Source organism: Lacerta agilis, chromosome 2 (genome assembly GCF_009819535.1).
Source record: "Lacerta agilis isolate rLacAgi1 chromosome 2, rLacAgi1.pri, whole genome shotgun sequence".
NCBI classification, from domain to species: domain Eukaryota; kingdom Metazoa; phylum Chordata; class Lepidosauria; order Squamata; family Lacertidae; genus Lacerta; species Lacerta agilis.
The window spans coordinates 52,921,270-52,940,610 of record NC_046313.1 but is presented as its reverse complement, the minus strand read 5'-3'; the positions used below and the strand labels follow the sequence as shown (position 1 = coordinate 52,940,610).

Sequence of the window (19,341 nt, the reverse complement as noted above, 5' to 3'; positions counted from 1 at the left end):
CAAGCCCATCATCGAAGTCATTGATAAAGATGTTGAATAAGACTGGGCCCTGTGGTACCCCACTAGTCACTTCTCTCCAGGATGAAGAGGAGCCATTAATGAGTACCCTTTGGGTTCGGTCAGTCAGCCAGTTACAAATCCACTGAATGGTAGCATTGTCTAGCCCGCATTTTACCAGCTTCTTTACAAGAATATCATGGGGCACCTTGTCAAAGGCCTTGCTGAAATCAAGATAGGCTACATCCACAGCGTTCCCTTCATCTACCAGGCTTGTGATTCTGTCAAAAAATGAGATCAGATTGGTCTGACATGACTTATTTTTCAGAAACCCATGCTGACTTTTAGTGATCACAGTGTTCCTTTCTAGGTGCTCACAGACTGTTTGCTTAATGATCTGCTCTAGAATCTTTCCTGGTATTGATGTCAGGTTGACTGGGCGGTAATTGTTTGGGTCTTCAGCCATTCACCTGAGAAAAAGAAAACCTTTACTTCAACATGTGGGTGGCAAATGGAAATAGTTTGCCTTAAAAATAGTAAATGAAGTTGGACTTTGTATTAAACACATGCCTTTTGTGGACAGATGAAGGGAGATATTTGCTTTAAAAGAAGACCAGAATGGAGCATTCAGATAAAGAGATGAAAGCCTTGCAGTAGAAAGGGGACTGGAAAACAAGTGTATATCAAAATTCTGGGGAGGCAAGAGGTGTGTGTGTGGGGGGGGGAACCCATCTGCTGTCAGAATTGTTAATAAATTCTATATTTTGTTTTAATGGCAAATATAAAAATGAATGAGCAAATGCGTAAGCTTTGCCTGCAGTTTCTACACTGAGGCAGCACACAATAGGGCTAAACTAGTAATAAAGGAGAATTATATTTCAGTAAAGTCTTTAACAGCCTATCATTTCACACTCTGTTGATGTTTCTCAAGTAAGACAGGTGTTACCTTTCAAAGAGGACTCAAGACTTCAATTACTTATTTTAATGACTTGCACTCCCATACAAAGAGTGACATAGACAAGGAACTACTACTATAAAATAAATCATTGGGGGAGGCTGTTGCTCAGTGTTTGTAGGATATATGTTCAATCCCCAGCATCTCCTGGTAGGCTGAAGATCTTGGCTGAAGTTCTGGAAAGCTGCTACTAATCAGTGTAGATTAGGGGCTACTAACTTGGTGCCTGTGGATGCACAGGCACTCATAGAGACCTTCCAAGGTACCCAAAGGGTCCTATCTCGTTTCCAGCTGAAACTAGGATTGAATAAAAAAATTATTGAGGCCAATAGTATAGGATGTGGTGTGTGCTTGTTTGCAGTGTGTATGTGGTTGCCCATGAGTTTCTTCAGTTTGCAAATGTGCCCCCAGGCCCCCAGAGATTGGCAAACCCTGCTGCAGACAATACTGGGCTAGATGAAGCAATGGTGTGACTCAGTACAGTATAAGGTTTCTTACTATTCTACTGCGAGGTAAATGGCTATGGGTCCCCCCACCCCTGCCCATAGTCTTGTCCATTTTGCTTAGCATTCTCTGTTCAGGATAAGCACAATGCTTGCAGCATACGATAACTGCCAATATATCTTCTGCCACATAATTACAGTTACAGGTGGGTAGCCATGTTGGTCTGCCATAGTCGAAACAAAATAGGAAATTCTTTCCAGTAGCACCTTAGAGACCAACTGAGTTTGTTCTTGGTATGAGCTTTCGTGTGGTATGAGCTTTTTGTGTATCTGAAGAAGTGTGCATGCACACGAATTTGAAGCACTGTTTTACTTAAGTAGCACATACCAAGAACAAACTCAGTTGGTCTCTAAGGTGCTACTGGAAAGAATTTCCTATTTTGTTTCCACATAATTACAATTCCTACAGATCCTGCCATCACAAATCCATGGGCACATTTCATGCTGGTTTCATTCAATACATTGAGAAGCAGTGTGTAGTATTGCATTTCGGCATGTGTCCCAGTATTGCTAAACCAGTGGTTATAGGAACTGTCATGCAAGTGGCAGTGATATATGGAATCAATAAATCCCCTTGGGCAATCAGCACACAAAATGTTGAAATGTGCATCAACAATCCTAGGCTGTACTATTGTGATTGCATCAGCAATAATATCTTAGTAATGAGGTTTGGCTAAGGTAGCCTAGAATAATTAGTATACTGTTACCCAATACAGGCCTTTACAACAGGGTAGATTATAAATCCAGTCAAACAATCAGACTGCAATATCACTTGGGAAAAGTTTATTACTAGGCAGCTGCCTTTAAATATCCATGGTGTTAATTTTATGGGCAAGGTCTTTTTTTAAAAAAGTGTTGTGTTATTTTGTTTTATTCTAATACTGTAGTATACTGTGACCTATCTCATGTCCATGACAGAGTTGCCTTTAAAACTTCAGTAATGAAAGGAAATATGATTGCCAGTGGGGCACTGTGGCTCACAAAAGCTGCAGAGGCTGGGAATGTTATATGTTGACACATTCCACTAACCACAAAAGCACAGCCACTTCTTTACAAAACTTGCACCTCTCCCTAGATAGGGGGGGAAAGTGATAGAACTGGAAAGTGAAGTGGCATCAATTTGAAGCACTGTTTTACTTAAGTAGCACAACATATGAGGACAAGTAGCAGCTTCTTTTTTTACATCATTATCTTGGAAAAGGTAATTTGATGTAAATGCGCTAGTTGAAATTGGGTTGAATATCAAACCACTGAAATCAATGAAATCAAGTTTAGTCATGGCAGGTTAATTTCAGTGGAAACTTAAGTTCTACTGATTTCAATGGGCATTATGAGAGGGGTGAAAATGTGAGGGAGTTCAGGTGAAATTCCCAAACTATGTGAATTCCTAAACTAATTATGAGGTTCCTCAGCACATGACTATATATGTTTGTAAATTGCATTAGAACATTTGATGCAAGCAAGCTGAAAGTGTTCAGAATCTGTGATAAAAAGGAAATGGGCAGATATGAAGAAAGTCCAATTTTGCACAACTGTGCCTGAACAAGTTCTCAGTAGTAGATCTCTTGGTATATCAGGTTCTCTCTCTCTCTCTCTCTCTCTCTCTCTCTCTCTCTCTCTCTCTCTCTCTGTGTGTGTGTGTGTCTCCAAGTCCATTTTCATAGAATCATGTTTCAAACAAAGGCAATTTTGTTTAGACTTCCTTTCAAGAATGACTTTCCTGTTCCTGCCTTTACTGGAAACTGTGGGGTTTTCCACTTCACTGGCATGCTGATGTATTTCCTTTCCATAATTTCCATGCAGGTTACTTCCATGATTCCTGCTAATTGTAGTTACAGGTGCCAGGAATTATTTAACTCACCAAGACAATGTTCCTACCTACCTACCTACCTACCTACCTACACACCTTTGCTTTCTCTATTAACTCATTGTGTTGCAAAGGAGAAATTCATGGGAACAAGTCCTTTCCTCCACACCCTGGGACTGTAAAAAGGATCAGATAAAGAATTGTTAGAGCATTTGCCTCTCACAACTGCAACCCAGATAGACTCTTTATGCCACGCTACCTCTGAGAATGCACAGAGACCAGGTCAAGTAAAGGTCACAGAGTTGGGTTGCAGGAGCATTTGGCACCTTATCAATTATTTGCACAACAGCCACCTGGTGAAGACAAGCCTACAAGTCTATGTGCTTGCAGGGAGCAGGTTTGCATGTGTATTCTCCTGTGCACACACATGCAATGTCAGCATGTGGTTGAAACAAGAGGGCATCTAAGAAATCTCCTTTCATGTCTTTGGGTTTGGTTCTGTGCTCTAGACATGGTGATTCCCAACCTGCCCAAAATGTGCACTGGCATAGACTTTTCATGACCTCCTTCAATTATGCTACATTCCAAGAGGCAGGCGAAAAGGCATGTCACACAAAACTCTTTTATTTTGCAAGTAGACAACTAATCAGAAATAGGTCTGTGCGTGCGGGTGGAGGAAGTGATGCTGTTGTTTTTAGAAGTCTGTGATATGGCTAATTTGGGGGTGCTGGTTAGGGGATGGGGCTTGTGGATTTTATTACTTTATCCAAGTATCTCCTTTAGCAGAGCTGTTTTACATATTCACAAAGCAGATGGGGACATCTGTGGGTTTTAGACCTTGGCTTTAGTACCCAGCCCCTTTTATAATCTCTCTCTCTCTTTTGACAGCAGGTGAGCTACTGTTTGCCAAGTTATTTTAGAAGCTGTTTTCGTTAGAATTTTCTCTGGCTCTGCTCTTTCGTTTTTTGTTTTCAGTCCCACCCTCCCTCACTGTATGCTTTTGGGTGGCTTTATCCACAATTTATCTGTCCTGCAGATAGTTTTAATCACACTTTTGTAGGCCCCTGGGGAATGTTTTCCATGAAAGGTGAAGGTAAGAAATGTTCTGTTAGCATAGCCCAGGCTGCTCGTTTCTTCTTCTGTGTAATTCGAGAACTGGTGAGCAACCCCACTAGTCCTTGGTGAGAAAACAACAGGTAGGAAGGGCTGTGTGTTGCTATGTAACTCCTACAGTTAAGAGAAGGGTCCTGACCAAAAAGAGTGAGAGAGAAAAGTTCTCCAACAGGGCTCCATGGAGCGGGAGGGTCATCCTGAGGACACCTGAGAGCGACCCGTCGGACTCCGAAGCCCCGACCGCCCTGCGCGCCAAGCGACCCGCCTCTCCCCGCCTCCTCCTCCTCCTCCTCCTCTTCTCCCCGAGGTGGAGAAACAGAGAGACGTCAGGCCGGACCGGAGATTAGCAGCCGCTTTAAGTGGATTAGAAAGCAGCCGAGTTTGGGAGAAGCGAGCGGAGAGTGAGCGGAGCAGGCGCCGCTTCTCCCCCCTCAGGCTTCAGCCTCTCTCTCTCTCTCGCTTTCTCTCTCGAACTGAGGCACCCCGCCATGCCCCAGACAGTGGCTCTGAGCGGCCCTTCGCCGTGGGGCTTCCGGCTGGTCGGGGGCAAGGACTTCAGCACCCCGCTGACCATTTCCAGGGTAAGTCTCCCGAGGGAGAAACCGCGTCCCTTTCGTTTTCTTCAGTGGGGGACTGGGGGGACGGGCTGACTGCTGCATTGAGAAGCGCCTCGGGCACCGGCCGGCGCGAGGCTGTCACCATGCCCTGACCCGCGTTGGGCTCGGCTCGGCTGGCTTCTGAGGGGACGACGACCTGCGCGCCGCGAGGCTGGGGGGGGGGGACCCGGTCAGTTTCGGCAGCGCGTGAGGCGAGGGAAACCAGCAAGCCTTTTGCGCCATTTCCTATTAACAGGGGCTCTCAACCGACGGGGGTGGGGGTGGGGAGACGAGGGTGCCCCGTCTTCTTGCCTCCCGGGCGCCGCAGCCTCTGAGGCAACTGGGTCGCGGCGGGGAGCAGCAACAACAGCAGCAACAAAGGCGGCATTCCAGGGACGCCAAGCGCTCCGCGGAGCATCGCTCCCCGCAGAGGCACTTGTTGCGCGCCTCGAGTTCCGCTCGTCGCTGCTGGATGCGGGAGGGTGGCATGGCTTTTGAAAACTTAAGACGACGGAGGAGGCAGGATCAAGACCCGCCTTCAGGGGTGCTGAGGCAGGAGGCCGGTTTTGCCCAGCTGCTTTGGTTTCAAAACTCAGGAGTTTCCTCTCCGGTGCTGTAAGTGGAGAAGAGGGCTATGATTTGGGATCGGAGTGTGTGCTAAGCAAAGCTGGGTAGCGATTTAGATTTAAAGAAGGAGAACCCGAGCGGGCTGCTGAGAGACCAGAAAAAGATGTTCTCGTTTAACGGCGATGGGTTGCTTCTTTTAACTAGCAGGCTGGGTCGCCTGAGATCTGTTCCAGGGAAGCAAGTGAAAGTTTGCACAAAGTGGTCTGACTGGGTGTTGTGTTTGGCCCACCAATGAACGCAGAGCGTCAGCGCAGAGCAGGGAACCTCCAGCCTTTGAAGCGATTGGGTTTATCTGCTGTTTATCTCTTTTCTGCTTGGGTCTCAGCATTTTCGAGCGCTGTGTAGGCAAGGCAATTCTTGGACCAGTCATTTATCAGGAATGGCTCTCCTGAAATTATACCTGGGGTGCATGACTTTCATATCTGGTTTAAACAAACCGATCCCATTCATGTTGACTGGGAAGTAAGTTTTCCTGACAGTCGTGGGACTTAGCTATGAAGTTAACTTGTTTTCAGTTGGACTGTTCACCTCAGCTTACATTCCTAAGCATACAACAGTGCAGCGTCCTAAAATGTCTGAGAAACAAGCTTAGGATAATTCTGGACTCATATGAATAATAACCATTACTAATTATTAACCACCCAAAGAATATGATTGAAGGGTGGCTTGAAATGCCAATAAAGTGCCTACCGATCAGAATGTTTGATTTCTAGAAGTTCTTCAGAAAAACGCAGGTCTGTTATTGTATAATGTAAAAACGGGTAGGGATAGTTATTTCACCATTTTAATTTTATTTATCCCAAAGCAGAATTACACTTCAGTCACTTTGGCCACTGTGAAAACATCCACATTTGGGTACTGTAGATAGCATGGCCCTATTCCTACTATGTTTCATTCTGGCATAGCTGCTCCTGAGCTATCAATGTAATACTTACCTTTAGGATTGTGGTGTTATATATTGGAGATCCTGTCCTGAAGTATTCCTGGTTCTTTTGCTCCATACAAGATCTCTGGATTTCCTTGTGAAAATGGCATTTATTTTATTTTTTTGCTTTATTGTAATGAAAAATGTCCTCAGTAAATCACAAATCCCTCCCCCAGATATGGATATATGTACACTTCTTGAGCTTCATTAAGCAAGTGAATGCACCACAGGGCAATAGTGGTTTTAAGAAATTAAGAAACTGTTTCCAACAGGAGCCCAGTAACTGGCAAGATGTCCTCTCTTGGAATTTTTGAAGTGCCTACTAAAAACATGCCTTTAACAGAAATCATATATTTAGATACTAGAGAGCATCTGATTCTCCCCCCCCCCAATCCAGCCACACAATGAATGCAATCCTATACACACTTTCGTGGAAGTAAACCCCTTTAAACAGAGTTAAATACATTTCTGAGTAAACAATGCATAGGCTCTGGATGCAAATGTCAACTCAAAATGCTGTAAATATTTTCAGCGGTTCAAATTTGAAATACATAAATAGAGACCCATGCAAATTTGTGGATGTAGTTTTCTCTTTCGCTCTTACATTTGTCCTGTTCACATATACACCACTCACAAACCAAATGGCCTGCTTGCATGTTTTCCTATAGCTATCTGGTTGGCCTCTGTGACACTAGGATGCTGGACTGGGTGGGCCTGATCCATCAGGCTCTACTTATGTTCTTACATAAAAATGCAAAGTGCATGGGAGGAGTAGCCCCCCTTCAACCAACATACTTTGTTGTGCCCTCTTCCTTCAGACACTCCTCCCACCCACTCCAGCTAATTAATTCCCTGTTTGACTCTTTCTGCAAACCATTCCAGGTGCCTACCATAATGGTATTTTAAAAGCAGTGAATATGTATTTGGTGTCAGTTTTCAAGGGGAAAATGTAACAGGGCTTGCTGGGAGAAGAAAGAAAAGGTACAGACAGGCTAGGCAATACCTGTCAGACTGAGTTTTCCACAGATATTAAGGAAGCTAAAAAGTGAGGTATGAATTGGTAGACCAGACAGGGTTCATATAAATCTGTGATGTAGAAGTTTGTAAACTGATGTGGAAGTAATGGGGGATATCTATCATTTCTGCCCAGGATCCAGCATTCTGTACTGGAGTTTCTATTGAGCTACTATAGTTGCCAGCCACTGAACCCCTGAACTGAACTCTTGTGATGTTACAGAAGTATGGGAGTCATAGGTGCCAGAGATATGCCTTAGTTTTATTGTAGAGGCCACATGTGAGTTCCTAAGCATATTGGCCTGAAGATGAGATGAGAGAGGAACAGAATATGAATGAAATTTCTGAGAGCTGAAAATTTCGGGTAGGGGGAGACTGAAGCTGGCTCTCAGCCAGATCTAATGAGAAGAAAAGCTCAAGGGAGGCCTTCAGAGCAAGAAGCTTTTAGACACCTGAACTTATCACAAAGGAAATTTCACTGTGGATAGAAATTCATGTGATAAGACCAGCAGCAGGTGATGTCAACAGAGCTGGGGCTAATGAGAACAAAAGGGCAGCTTGGAGCATTTTGAAACGGAATGAGCCATAGAATAATAGAATTGTAGAGATGGAAGATATAATGAGGGTCATCTAGTCCAACCCCCTGCAATGCCAGAATCTTTTGTCCAACGTGGAGCTCAAACCCATGATCCAGAGATTGAGTCTCCTGCTCTACTGACTGAGCTATCCACCATGAGCCATCTTGCCAGTCAGTGATCATCAGGACCTGCCAGTCCAGTTAATCAGATCAAAGCTTGTTCAACTTCTGTTAAGCGTGGTGGGATACCCCCTTACTATTTAGGAGGGTGCCAAATGGTTGGGTAGTTGTAAAGATTTTTCTTGTAGGCCTACTGCAAGCTATGCGAGGAAGCTGGGCAGACTTTACATTGTGGTGGCTATAGTCATGGCTGTAGTCATGCCATCTTTTTCAAATCCTAGCACTATTTTTTTTTTGTTTCCTAAGGAGAAAAACAACAGTGCTTTGGAATACAAAACAAATCATCTGTTTAAAATAACAGAGCTTTACATTTTAAAGTCTCTTCCCCACCTCAGCTTGAGAAAGGGAATCTGTACAATAATCTCATGTGATAAGAAAACAATTGAGGTACTATTTCTTATTCACCAGGAAACACAAAGCACATGGCATGTGACCACCTGGCCAGCAGCTTTCCAGTGTCACACCAGATTCCGCCTGCAGCAACACTTTTGAAATCTTGTTTTCATAAACTGAGTTTCAGGGAGCGGAGACAGTGCAGAATTTGGCACGTTGTGTGCTACAGGCTTGTTAATACAAAGTTAACCTTGCTATGATTTAACTCAATGGTTAGTAATTAAAGAGAAGGGCTGCATTTTGCCTTTCAGAGAGGCCTTTTGAAGCAGCTTCATCTGAGATTATGACCATTTTAGTAGTTAATAAAAATTAACTTTGAATCCTCCTCCCCCAACAACAAAACATTTACACTGCTAAAGCTAAGCTATTCAACACATCCTAAGCTCTTTTCCTAATATAGAACATCAGCTACTGTCCCAGAGACATAAAGGTAAAGGTACCCCTGACCCTTAGGTCCAGACGCGAACGACTCTGGGGTTGCGGCGCTCATCTTGCTCTATAAGCCAAGGGAACAGGCATTTGTCCGCAGACAGCTTCCGGGTCATGTGGCCAGCATGATTAAGCCGCTTCTGGCGAACCAGAGCAGTGCATGGAAATGCCGTTCACCTTTCCGCTGGAGCAGTACCTATTTATCTACTTGCACTTTGACGTGCTTTTGAACTGCTAGGTGGGCAGGAGCTGGGACCGAACAACGGGAGCTCACCCCATCGCGGGGATTCGAACCGCCAACCTTCTGATCAGCAAGCCCTAGGCTCTGTGGTTTAGACCACAGTGCCACCCATGTTTAATCTCAAATTCAAATATAAAGTAATCCTACAATATAAAGTAATCCTACAATATGCTGTTACCCATTTCTTCTCCAGGCTGCCTTGAAAAATGGATAGGTAAAAGTCTTATGTACATTACAAAGCAGCAAGGATTTTTTTTCCAATATTAAAACAGTATTTTATCACAAAAATACAGAACTTGGTAAATGAGTTAGCAAACTATGCTATTTAGACCATTCCATTTTGAGTATTTGTTGTGTCAAAAATACTGACCTCCTTTGTCTTTTCATTGCAAAAGTTTATGAACTTTGAATCTTGGGAGTGTCTTAAAGGACTGAACATTTCTCTTTGAAGTCAAATAGGTAACTTGCCCTTTTTATATCACTTTTGTAGCCATTTTGTGTTTGGGATAGGTATACATAATGGCTCATAAAGCTGTCACATACATTGCAAGGAGGAACAGCTGCTAAAAGGTGTTTTCCCCCCACGCAGCCTGCAAAATTCATTCTCTGTAGCTGCATTCAGCCTGGAAGAAGTCGCTGCAGTAAATGGGAATCACATCCAGCAATCCTAAAAGAAAATGTCAAAGACAGGCAAATGAATAACTTTTCAAAACTATTCTATTTGTAATTGTGACAGTCAGTTTGAATATATTTGGCTGCAAAACTCTATATATTATTCTTAATTTATATAGGTTTTGCCCAAATCCCATTATTTTAATGGGGGGATTTTAATAACACAGACCTTGGGTAGTAGCAGGCAAGGACCATGTGACAAGGTACTGATGAGGAGTGAGTAAAATAATACAGACATCTGTTAAACAAGCACATAATAGATATGCCCAGAGGGAAAGCAATTGGTCTCCAGGCACCAACACTTTTTGTTTATTTAAAAAAAGTTTGCTAGCTCTCTGTCATTCTCCTTGCCACCCTTTGGTCTTAATGGAATTTATCACATCCAGAGAACCACCAGAGGACCTATTCCTAAGTGGTTTTAAGTGTGATCCTGTTCAGGTTCACTCAGAAATTAGTCTCACTGTGTTGTGAGGTTTATTCCCTAACAAATGTGCATTGGACATTGGCTGTGGCCTTACAGAGCAATCCTATAAATGTTTACTCAGAATTAAGCCCCACTAACCAGGCACTGTGAACCGTTTTGGGCCAGTGGGCACATCTGGAATTTCGACAAAGGGCTAGTCACAAAGTTGCTGCCATTGAGGCATGGTGTCAGGGGCATAGAGTGGGCAGCTGGAGCCTGGGGCGGGGGCAAGTGTTGCATCCCCCTGTGTTAGGAACTGGCTGGATGAGAAGGAGTGGTGGAATCCACCCAACCAAGAGCTCCGCAGGGAAGACACAGAGGAAGAGGATTTCAAGCCTGGGGACTGGTGGTGGGACTCTGGTCTCACCTCAGAGGAGGGGAGAAGCTGGGATGTGCTAGAAGTAGGGTGTTTGAGGGATAGCAAAGAGAGGACAGGGAGAGGAGGTTCCCAGTTTTTATGTAGGTGCTGAAAGTGATGGCAGAGGGGAGGTAGAACCTGCAATTCATCCTCAGGGCCACTCTGACAGCTTTTCTGCTGACAGCTTGCTATGCCCCACTGAACAACTGCTTCGTTAAGACAGGATTGCCCTCTGTGTGTTCTTTGTTCTGCTTCCTTAATAAAGAAACTAACTGCAAGTTGGCCAAGTGTTTCTCTCTCTTTCTCTGACCTGCAAACAACCTGCTCTCCCTGTCGGCTCCCTGACACCCTGGTGGACTGGGCAGCAATCAGTCCATTCGCTGGCCAGCATCTAATCAAGGGAGTCTCTCCTTGCAAACTAGCCCCAACCTGGGAGCAGAAATAAGGCAGAGAAATGTGAAACCAATAGCACTGCTGTGTTGCCTTGACCTCCTGTCCTTGCAGCTAAGCGCTCTGGGCAACACATGTGGCTCTAACATTGCTTTCCCGCCTTCCTCTTCCTCCCTGCTTCTTCTGTGGGTGGTGGTGGCACACGTGCAGGTGTCCCTCTGCCAGCCATGAGGAGGCACTGCCACTGCCCAGCCCCAAAGGCCTGGCCTAGGTGTGGCTTGCCTTCATACAGCTCTGGCCTCTATGTGGGAGCCTGTTGTGGGGGCGCCTGGTTGCACCCCCCTCATAAATTTGCACTCGGGGCCATGGCCTCCCTGGACCCACCCCCCACTACATGACATAGCACAAACATGGCTGTCATGGCGGCATAGTGTAATGACTGCTTCATCAAAGAAAGCACAAAAAGAGACAGAACCATAAAATAATGCAGGTTTGTCCCTTTGCCATCAATGGGGAAAATGCGCCTACATCAGCCACTGCCAGAGGAGATAGTAGGATGAATGTCCAATCCTGTCATCCATGAAATATGCTCATGTTTAAGGGGGCTGAACTAATGCAAACAGGAGGTGAGCAGGAAATCCAATCAGTCTCTCATGTGGATTTTTGAGGGAATGTTTATTGAAACCTTTCATTGGTTATTGGTGGGCACACTGATGCCCATGGCAACCCCTGTGCTAAAGGAAGATGTTTCCAGCTCATGAATATCACAGTCATTTGTGTTTAGGTTGGGAAGATGTGCCAACAACTATCAATATCATAAAACGTTACAGATATATATATATACACTAGAGCAAATCTAGCTTTTGAGTGTTAATTTGAAGCAAGGAATATATTGTTGGTTGGCTGGCATCCATCTGTCTTGGGAGACAATGGAAGAGTGCCCTTTCAGGGGTGAAGTCAAACTGTTGGAAAGTTACAGTGCCTGCTGTGGTTGTAGAGACCACAAAAGAAGCCTTTGTGTCTTATGGCTGGAATATGCTTATAGGTCTACTTGTGCACTATCATGTAATCCATGTGTATAATTTAATCATGCAATACAGCATGGGTGGTGTTTCTCAACAAAAATGGTGTAGCTGCATTAATGGCAATTATTTCCTCTATTTAACAGTGGTTGGCTTCTGATAAATTACTAGTTTTTGGATTTGCTGTGGAAAATTCAGTTCTATTTCTTAAGTAGAAATGTGCGGGTCTTTGTGGCTCAGTTTTACATTTTCTTGCTTTTGAACATCAATATGAACTACCCTTACCTTATGCACTTAATAGTGCCCCCCCCTGGAGAAAACTTAAGTTAAACATGACTTTGTGCATAAAATGAATTACTTTAATTAATCAGCCCCACTGATAATCTGGGATAGGAAATCAGACGGAAGGAATGATTCATGTTGTTCCATTCCTTCAAGGTCTGACCTTGGTGGAAGCTTAACAAAATAAACCTCACACACCCTAAACATTTTCAAGCTTTGCCAAGCTGGACAAAACAAAACACATTCAGCCTAATGGAGGGGATTTACAGAACTTTTACAATGTTAGTGTAATGACATCAGTATTCTAAAAACAAAGTTTAAACTATTGTTCTCCTGACGCAGGTGCTCCAAGTTTCTGTGGAAATAATATGCAAACATCAAGGTTCCCACTTTGAACCAAGGCCTGAAACCATCTCATCCATTTCTCAAGCAGACTGTCATGATTTGACATTATCAACAGAACAACAACCAAAAACATTTTAAAATAGAAAGTGTCACTGAGTCCAAACCTTGTACCTGAAATAAAATGGGAGTAGGATCAGGTCCCCAGTTTATAACAGTGATGCTGCTAACACATAAGTATATTTACAATATGTAAATTTAATAGCTTGGTATAATAATCAGATCCGTCCAGCTATTGTGCTTATATTTATTCAAAAGAAGCAAAAACCACAACAACCAGTTTTAAAAGGATTGTTTTCATACTCAGCCATTTGTTACAGCTCTAAAAGTGAGTAAACAGAGGGCAGTGAATTGAATTACAGAAATGGCACTAGGAGATAAAAATAATATATTATTGCCAGTGATAAATTGATACACAAAGAATATAAATATATTTATATTTATATTGTTAGAGACATCTGAGTGAGTGCATCAAGAGGTCCTAATTTTATGATTCAGAAATGAGGGAGATTTGCTTAATTTAATTAGATAAGCACAATGGCTTTATTGGGCTGGGTACATGTGGTACCTCTTGGGCTCTCTTTAAAAATATTTTCTCAGCAGTGGGTGGCTAAGTCATGCACCCACCTTGACAAAGGGTAGACACTCCAATAGGAATAAAGATTCCTGTAAGTAAGGGTCCCCTGCTTTGGCTTTTGAGCTTGGCAGATGGGTTTGAAAAGTTATTGTAATAATAATAATAATAATAATAATAATAATAATAATAATAATAATAATAATAATAATTTATTTATACCTCGCCCATCTGGCTGGGTTTCCCCAGCCACTCTGGGCGGCTTCCAACAGAATGTTAAAATACAATAATCTATTAAACATTAAAAGCTTCCCTAAACAGGGCTGCTTTCAGGTGTCTCCTAAAAGTCTGGTAGTTGGTTTCCTCTTTGACATCTGGTGGGAGGGTGTTCCACAGTGTGGGTGCCACTACCAAGAATGCCCTCTGCCTGGTTCCCTGTAACTTGGCTTCTCGTAGCAAGGGAACCGCCAGAAGGCCCTCGGCACTGGACCTCAGTAACAAGTTCTCAGCTCCATTGAACTCCTCATCCCCTTGGTTCATGATCCTGGGCCTTCTTGCTCCTAGAACAGACCCAGGGCAAGCAGATCCCAATGTTGATCTTTCTCTCTTTCCCCCAATCCGTTCCTAATGTTGACCTTCATTCACTCCTTCTTCACTGGCAGGGGGAGGGGTAGCTCCATTCTGGGGTTGCCTGAGGTGCTGAAATGTCTTGGGCCCAGCCCTGGTTGCAGCCCTCATACTTTCCACTGGCCCTCAAAAACACCAGCCCTATGTCTCCACTTCCTATCTTTCCCATAACCTTTGGTGCAAAATGTGTGACATGATGTCACTGAGCTGAGAGTCTCTTTGTCCATTCTCCAATTGATTCCCTTGGCTTTCAAGGGTTGGGATTGGCACATTATATGCTTTGTACTGTTAAATGTTTGCGGGGGAGGAGGGAGAAAGAGCTGTAAGGTTGCTGCTTTTGGCAACAGCCATATGATTCCTGTAACTGAAACATATAATTCTACCGTTAGAGGATGACATGGATGGGGGAAGCCAAGCACTGTGGTGCTCGGCTTCCCTTTTCCTCACTCGTGAGATAACTCAGCTCTTCTTGGCTGGCAACAAGATTCATAACTAAAACCATACATTTTAGCAGCAGGCTCTTGCAGTCTCTGGAGAGGAATAGCTTTATACTGTGGATGTGAAGGAAATGTGTCAGTCTCCAGGGGACAGAGCTGAGCACTCCACGCATCAGCAGATGGAAGCAGCCCTCACAAAGGCAGTCATTGATCCTGTTCTCCCACATTCATGGCTAGAAGAGAAGTTGTGGGTAGTAGCGTTTAGAAGGTTGGAGGGGTAATGGGATTGCAAGACCTTATATATGAAAAAGGCACACAACCCTAACTCTTGCCTTTCCTTTACCAAGCTCGCACAATTAACTGGAAATATTTAGTGTTCCTTTGCCACTCAATGGGTTGGATTCAAAGAAGAGCAAGCAGAACTCCACTCATGCAGTAAGGCTTTCCTGGCTCCTTCCACCATTTTACCCTCATGCACCCTGCAAAAAGACATTCCTGGGGGTTGAGGGACCTTTTGCAACAGCATAAGGTGTTTGCAAACAAATCAGTATAAAATACCAGCCATGCATTGTACTGAAATATGATTTATTCAGGACTCTTTTCTATATTTTGCAAGAAAAAAAAGCAGGGAGAAAAATTACATAAATAATTAGCACAGAAAATCATATTATAATTGACAGCCCAACTAGATGCAGTACCATTCTCAAAACTAGCAATTGTTGAAGGGCTTTTTAACAGTAAATAGCATGTGTAGGAAGGTTTGATCTACCGTATATACTCGAGTATAAGTCGACCCAAATATAAGCCGAGGCATCTAATTTCCCTACAAAAATGTGGGAAAGCTTATTGACTCAAGTATAAGCCGGTTCGCCTTTGCCACTGTGGTAGAGGAGGAACGAGCAGCCCAAAGCAGCCCTTTGGGCTGCTCCTTCCTCTTCCTCCTTTGCTGCTGTGGAGCTCACCCCGTCGCAGGGTTTCGAACCGCCATTCTTCTGATCAGCAAGCCCTAGGGCTCTGTGGTTTAACTCACAGCGCAATGTTCCCTTGTGTTATACAGAGAAGGCTGGGATCCTGTCCTGTTTAAGCAGGAGCCAGGGAAAGTGAGCACCTGTGGGGTTTTAATACTTCCTTAACTGATAGGCTTTCTGCCTTCTGGGGTCTAAAGTTTGCATTTATGTGAGCAGTTCAGGAATGGAACAAGCTGCCTGGGGAAATTAAAGAACCACCGTTCTTGTACACTTCTTAAGGAATGGTTGACTTGAGTATAAGCCGAGGGCAGCTTTTAAAGCACAAAAAGTGTGCTGAAAAACTAGGCTTATACTCAAGTATATATGGTATGCCAGAACCCTTTTGCCCCTCATTGTGGTTACAATCCAGATTGCGTGCCCTGTGTCTGCTAATTGCCACGTTGTAAGCTCTTTCTGTTTCATAGTTCAGTCTCTTAACACTATGCTAAACCAGAGAAAATGCAAACAATATATCTTACCTTCGGAGGTCATGACTTCATTTCCCTCATGTGTCAGCCCAACTATAGTAATCACACAAACAGATGAAAAGCAAGGAACTAGACTGGGGGATGCCTGGCATCCCTTTCAGCCCTGCAATGAAAGCAGAAATGAAGGTACCATTGTCTGTTAAATAGCCCTGCTTTGCATGGCTCTCTGCAAAATACAATAGAGAACTTTCAAGTTCAGAAACTTTTCTAGTCTAGACAAAACAAATAACAAACTGAAACATCCAAAGGAAGGTGTCTGTCGTGCACTGAGTCACTTCATTCAGAATTGTGTAAGTTGTTCATCTTAAGTCTTCCTTTGGCTTGCATACGTTTTCCACCCCCATACCAAGAGAGTTGAACTTGCATGATTGTCAGTTGCAACTCATCTGCTCCTTGCCAAAACTGCTTGTGGTGTTGATAGGCAATTGTAATCAATAGCAGTCGGTGATATTTGCAACGCACTAAAACACACTTTTCTGTGTTGTTTTAATGGAACCCAGTTAATGAATCTTGTTAAAAGCATATGCTTGTTTTAATACAGTCTTTGTCTGGTCTCCATCTTAAGGAACTGTTAGTTAGGGACAATTCTAAACTTAAACCTTTTTATGGAACATTTTAGTGTTTGTGCTTTGGTTAATAAAAAATAGAATGCTATGCAGACGTGCTTTTTTATGCTTTTAAAAAATCTAGTCCATTAAAAGTCAGCAATAAGCTATTTCTCCGACTTCCTCTCACCACCATCTCAGTTCTGAAAGAAATGGGCCCATAAGGGGTTTAATAAAGGGCAATGGCTAGAAGGGTCAGACTGAATGTTTAGGTTTCATGACACAGCATCTGTATAATATTTTTAAGTTATGTAATACAGCATCTGAATAGAAAAGTGACTCTGTCAGTACGGTACATACTTCTAGGGTTGTTGCATGAGTGTTTTTTACGAAATAGAAAGCTTGAGAAGCTGAATAAAATGCTTCTTATACAGCTACTGATGTGTATATAAAGTAGGAATATAACAGACAACTCAAAACTATAGCAGATTAGATAGCAGCCAAAATAGCTAGAGGAGTTCCAAAGCCTGATTTATTTATTTTTTAAACAGCTTTAAATGCCCTCCTAAATGTAAGGAGTGAGGGAGCTATTCAAGAGGGGACGAGTTCCAGAGGTGGTGGGCCATCACAGAAAAGGACCTGTAGGGTATTGTCACTTTAGGAGTACCTGAAGGTATGGTTAAAAAGGCTTTATAATCTTGGGCAGGATTATAGTCCTAACCTGACACAGTTCCAATTGACAATTCTGCAGTGCCAATCTTGCATACGTTTGGGTGCTGATGTTAATGGGGGAGGGAAGAAAGAGAGATGAGGGGAATTGCCTGAAAGCCAAGAAGGAGCTTGCCTTCTGTGGATTGAGGGGTTTGCTAAATTCAAACAGAAAATGATGAGTTTTTGTATTGTGGTTCAGACCCTACCTCTGTTTCATACTTAATTTTGTTTTGTGATGGCACCCTCAATCATTTGTATATAAAAAACACTCATCTAATTTAAAGAAAAGGTTTCCAATCTTACATCATCCATGTGCTATGCAATTCATTTCTGAAAAGCCTGCTTCAGAGAATTCTGCTCTTTTATTGTTTGTTGTTCAATGTTTTTGTTCTGTTACTTTAAATTATTACTGTACTGGCTTTCTGTGAATTAACAGAAAAGCCATATATAGTTACAGTAAGCTATTAACTAAAAACTACTGTGGTGAAAGTTTTGTCATCTATGATCCATATTAAACAGCAAGTGCTTATTTATTTGTAAGAAAATCATTCTCAGTTTATTTCAAAGAAGTTGCACATCTCTTGAGGAAACAGAATTATGGTCATTGCAATAAGAATGATCTCTTAACGCAGCAAGATATAATTAACCAAAACTCCAAAGAAATGTTTCATTAGATAACACTGGGGGAACCCAGCCAGATGGGCAGGGTATAAATATTATTATTATTATTATTATTATTATTATTATTATTATTACCATAGTAGTCTAGCTTTTCATGGCAATTGTGCTTGGAAGCAATAACAGATGCTGTGAATGACTGTGGAGAAAGCTAGAGGGTAAACATGGAGTTAAATTATTCACAAATTCATTGGCCACTGATCTACTTCCATTATATCATTATAGATTAATCTTGTGCATCAAGACTATTTGTTCTGATACCCAGTGGTTCAAGAAAAACTTTGTTTCATTTTGGAGTGTAGAATCCACTCCCCATTTTTCTTTCAGATTCAAAGTACAAATTCAAACTACAGGATGTGTCATTAGCCTCCCTCAAAGGGAGTTACAAGCTTTGCAAGATTTTGGCATTAATACAAAAACAGCAGGAGGGGAAGCGATAAAGATTTAATAAACAGCATGATATTTCATGCATGACTGGAAAGTGACAGGTAATCTGAACAGCAGTCAGGGAAAGTTGTGGAAGATAACACCCCGGCAGAAAGCTATTAGAATAGTTGCCACCATGTTGACTGTTTCTTTCAATTATAGAAACAATTCCTCATTTGTCCCTTGAACTGAATGAGCTGATCTGAAGCATGTGACAAAACAGTGAACCTTGGTAATAAAAACGGGGGTTTCCAAGGGCCAAATGCATTTGCAGTCCGCTCACAGTATAAGATTCAGCTTGGATTTATCTAGCTTCTGAATGAGTCTCAATTGTAACATTTCCCCCAGAATATCAATAATAAGTTAGCAAGGTTCAAGTTATATCCCTGTGGCTGCTGTCTGGTGCTGGAATGCCCTACCAACCTGAACATCTACATACTCTGTCTTCAGCTGCATATTGGACAGAAAGTGTGCTTTTTTCACCTCTCTGCTAGTACACACCTCCCCCATGATGCAACATTGACTTCCCACTACTCTATGGTCCCTATTCACCAGGCCATGGAACTGTGTGGGGGTACACACTGTGCTGCACTGGTGGACTCTTGTATGGCAACCGCCGGATGCTCTTGTGAACAAGGAGCATGAATACATGGAGCTGGAAGTCTCCACTGGATCAAAGAGCATGAGAACGTTGTTGGGTGCAACCTAATTTAGTACAGTGAAATCTCAAAAATCCAGCAGGCGCAGATTCCATAAGCACCCTTAACACACTTTATTGGTGATATTTGGCCATAGCATCATGACCTGGGTTTCAAGCTTCTAACCTGAACTATTGTCAATGGAGACGAAGTTCACTGAGCCTTTTAACTCGAAATAGGCACGGTGCTGGTCACATAACACAT

At 42.9% G+C, this 19,341-nt stretch overlaps 1 protein-coding gene across 1 annotated transcript in view; it reads left to right on the top strand.

The window, feature by feature from the left end:
* The first annotated feature begins 4,663 nt into the window (after positions 1-4,663).
* Positions 4,664-19,341, top strand: part of PDLIM4 (PDZ and LIM domain 4) — a 63,479-nt gene continuing 48,801 nt past the window's right edge. The window contains exon 1 of the mRNA XM_033140060.1: positions 4,664-4,956. Within this exon, the coding sequence (XP_032995951.1) occupies positions 4,864-4,956 (93 nt within the window). The 5' untranslated portion in view covers positions 4,664-4,863. The remainder of the gene's footprint in view (positions 4,957-19,341) is intronic.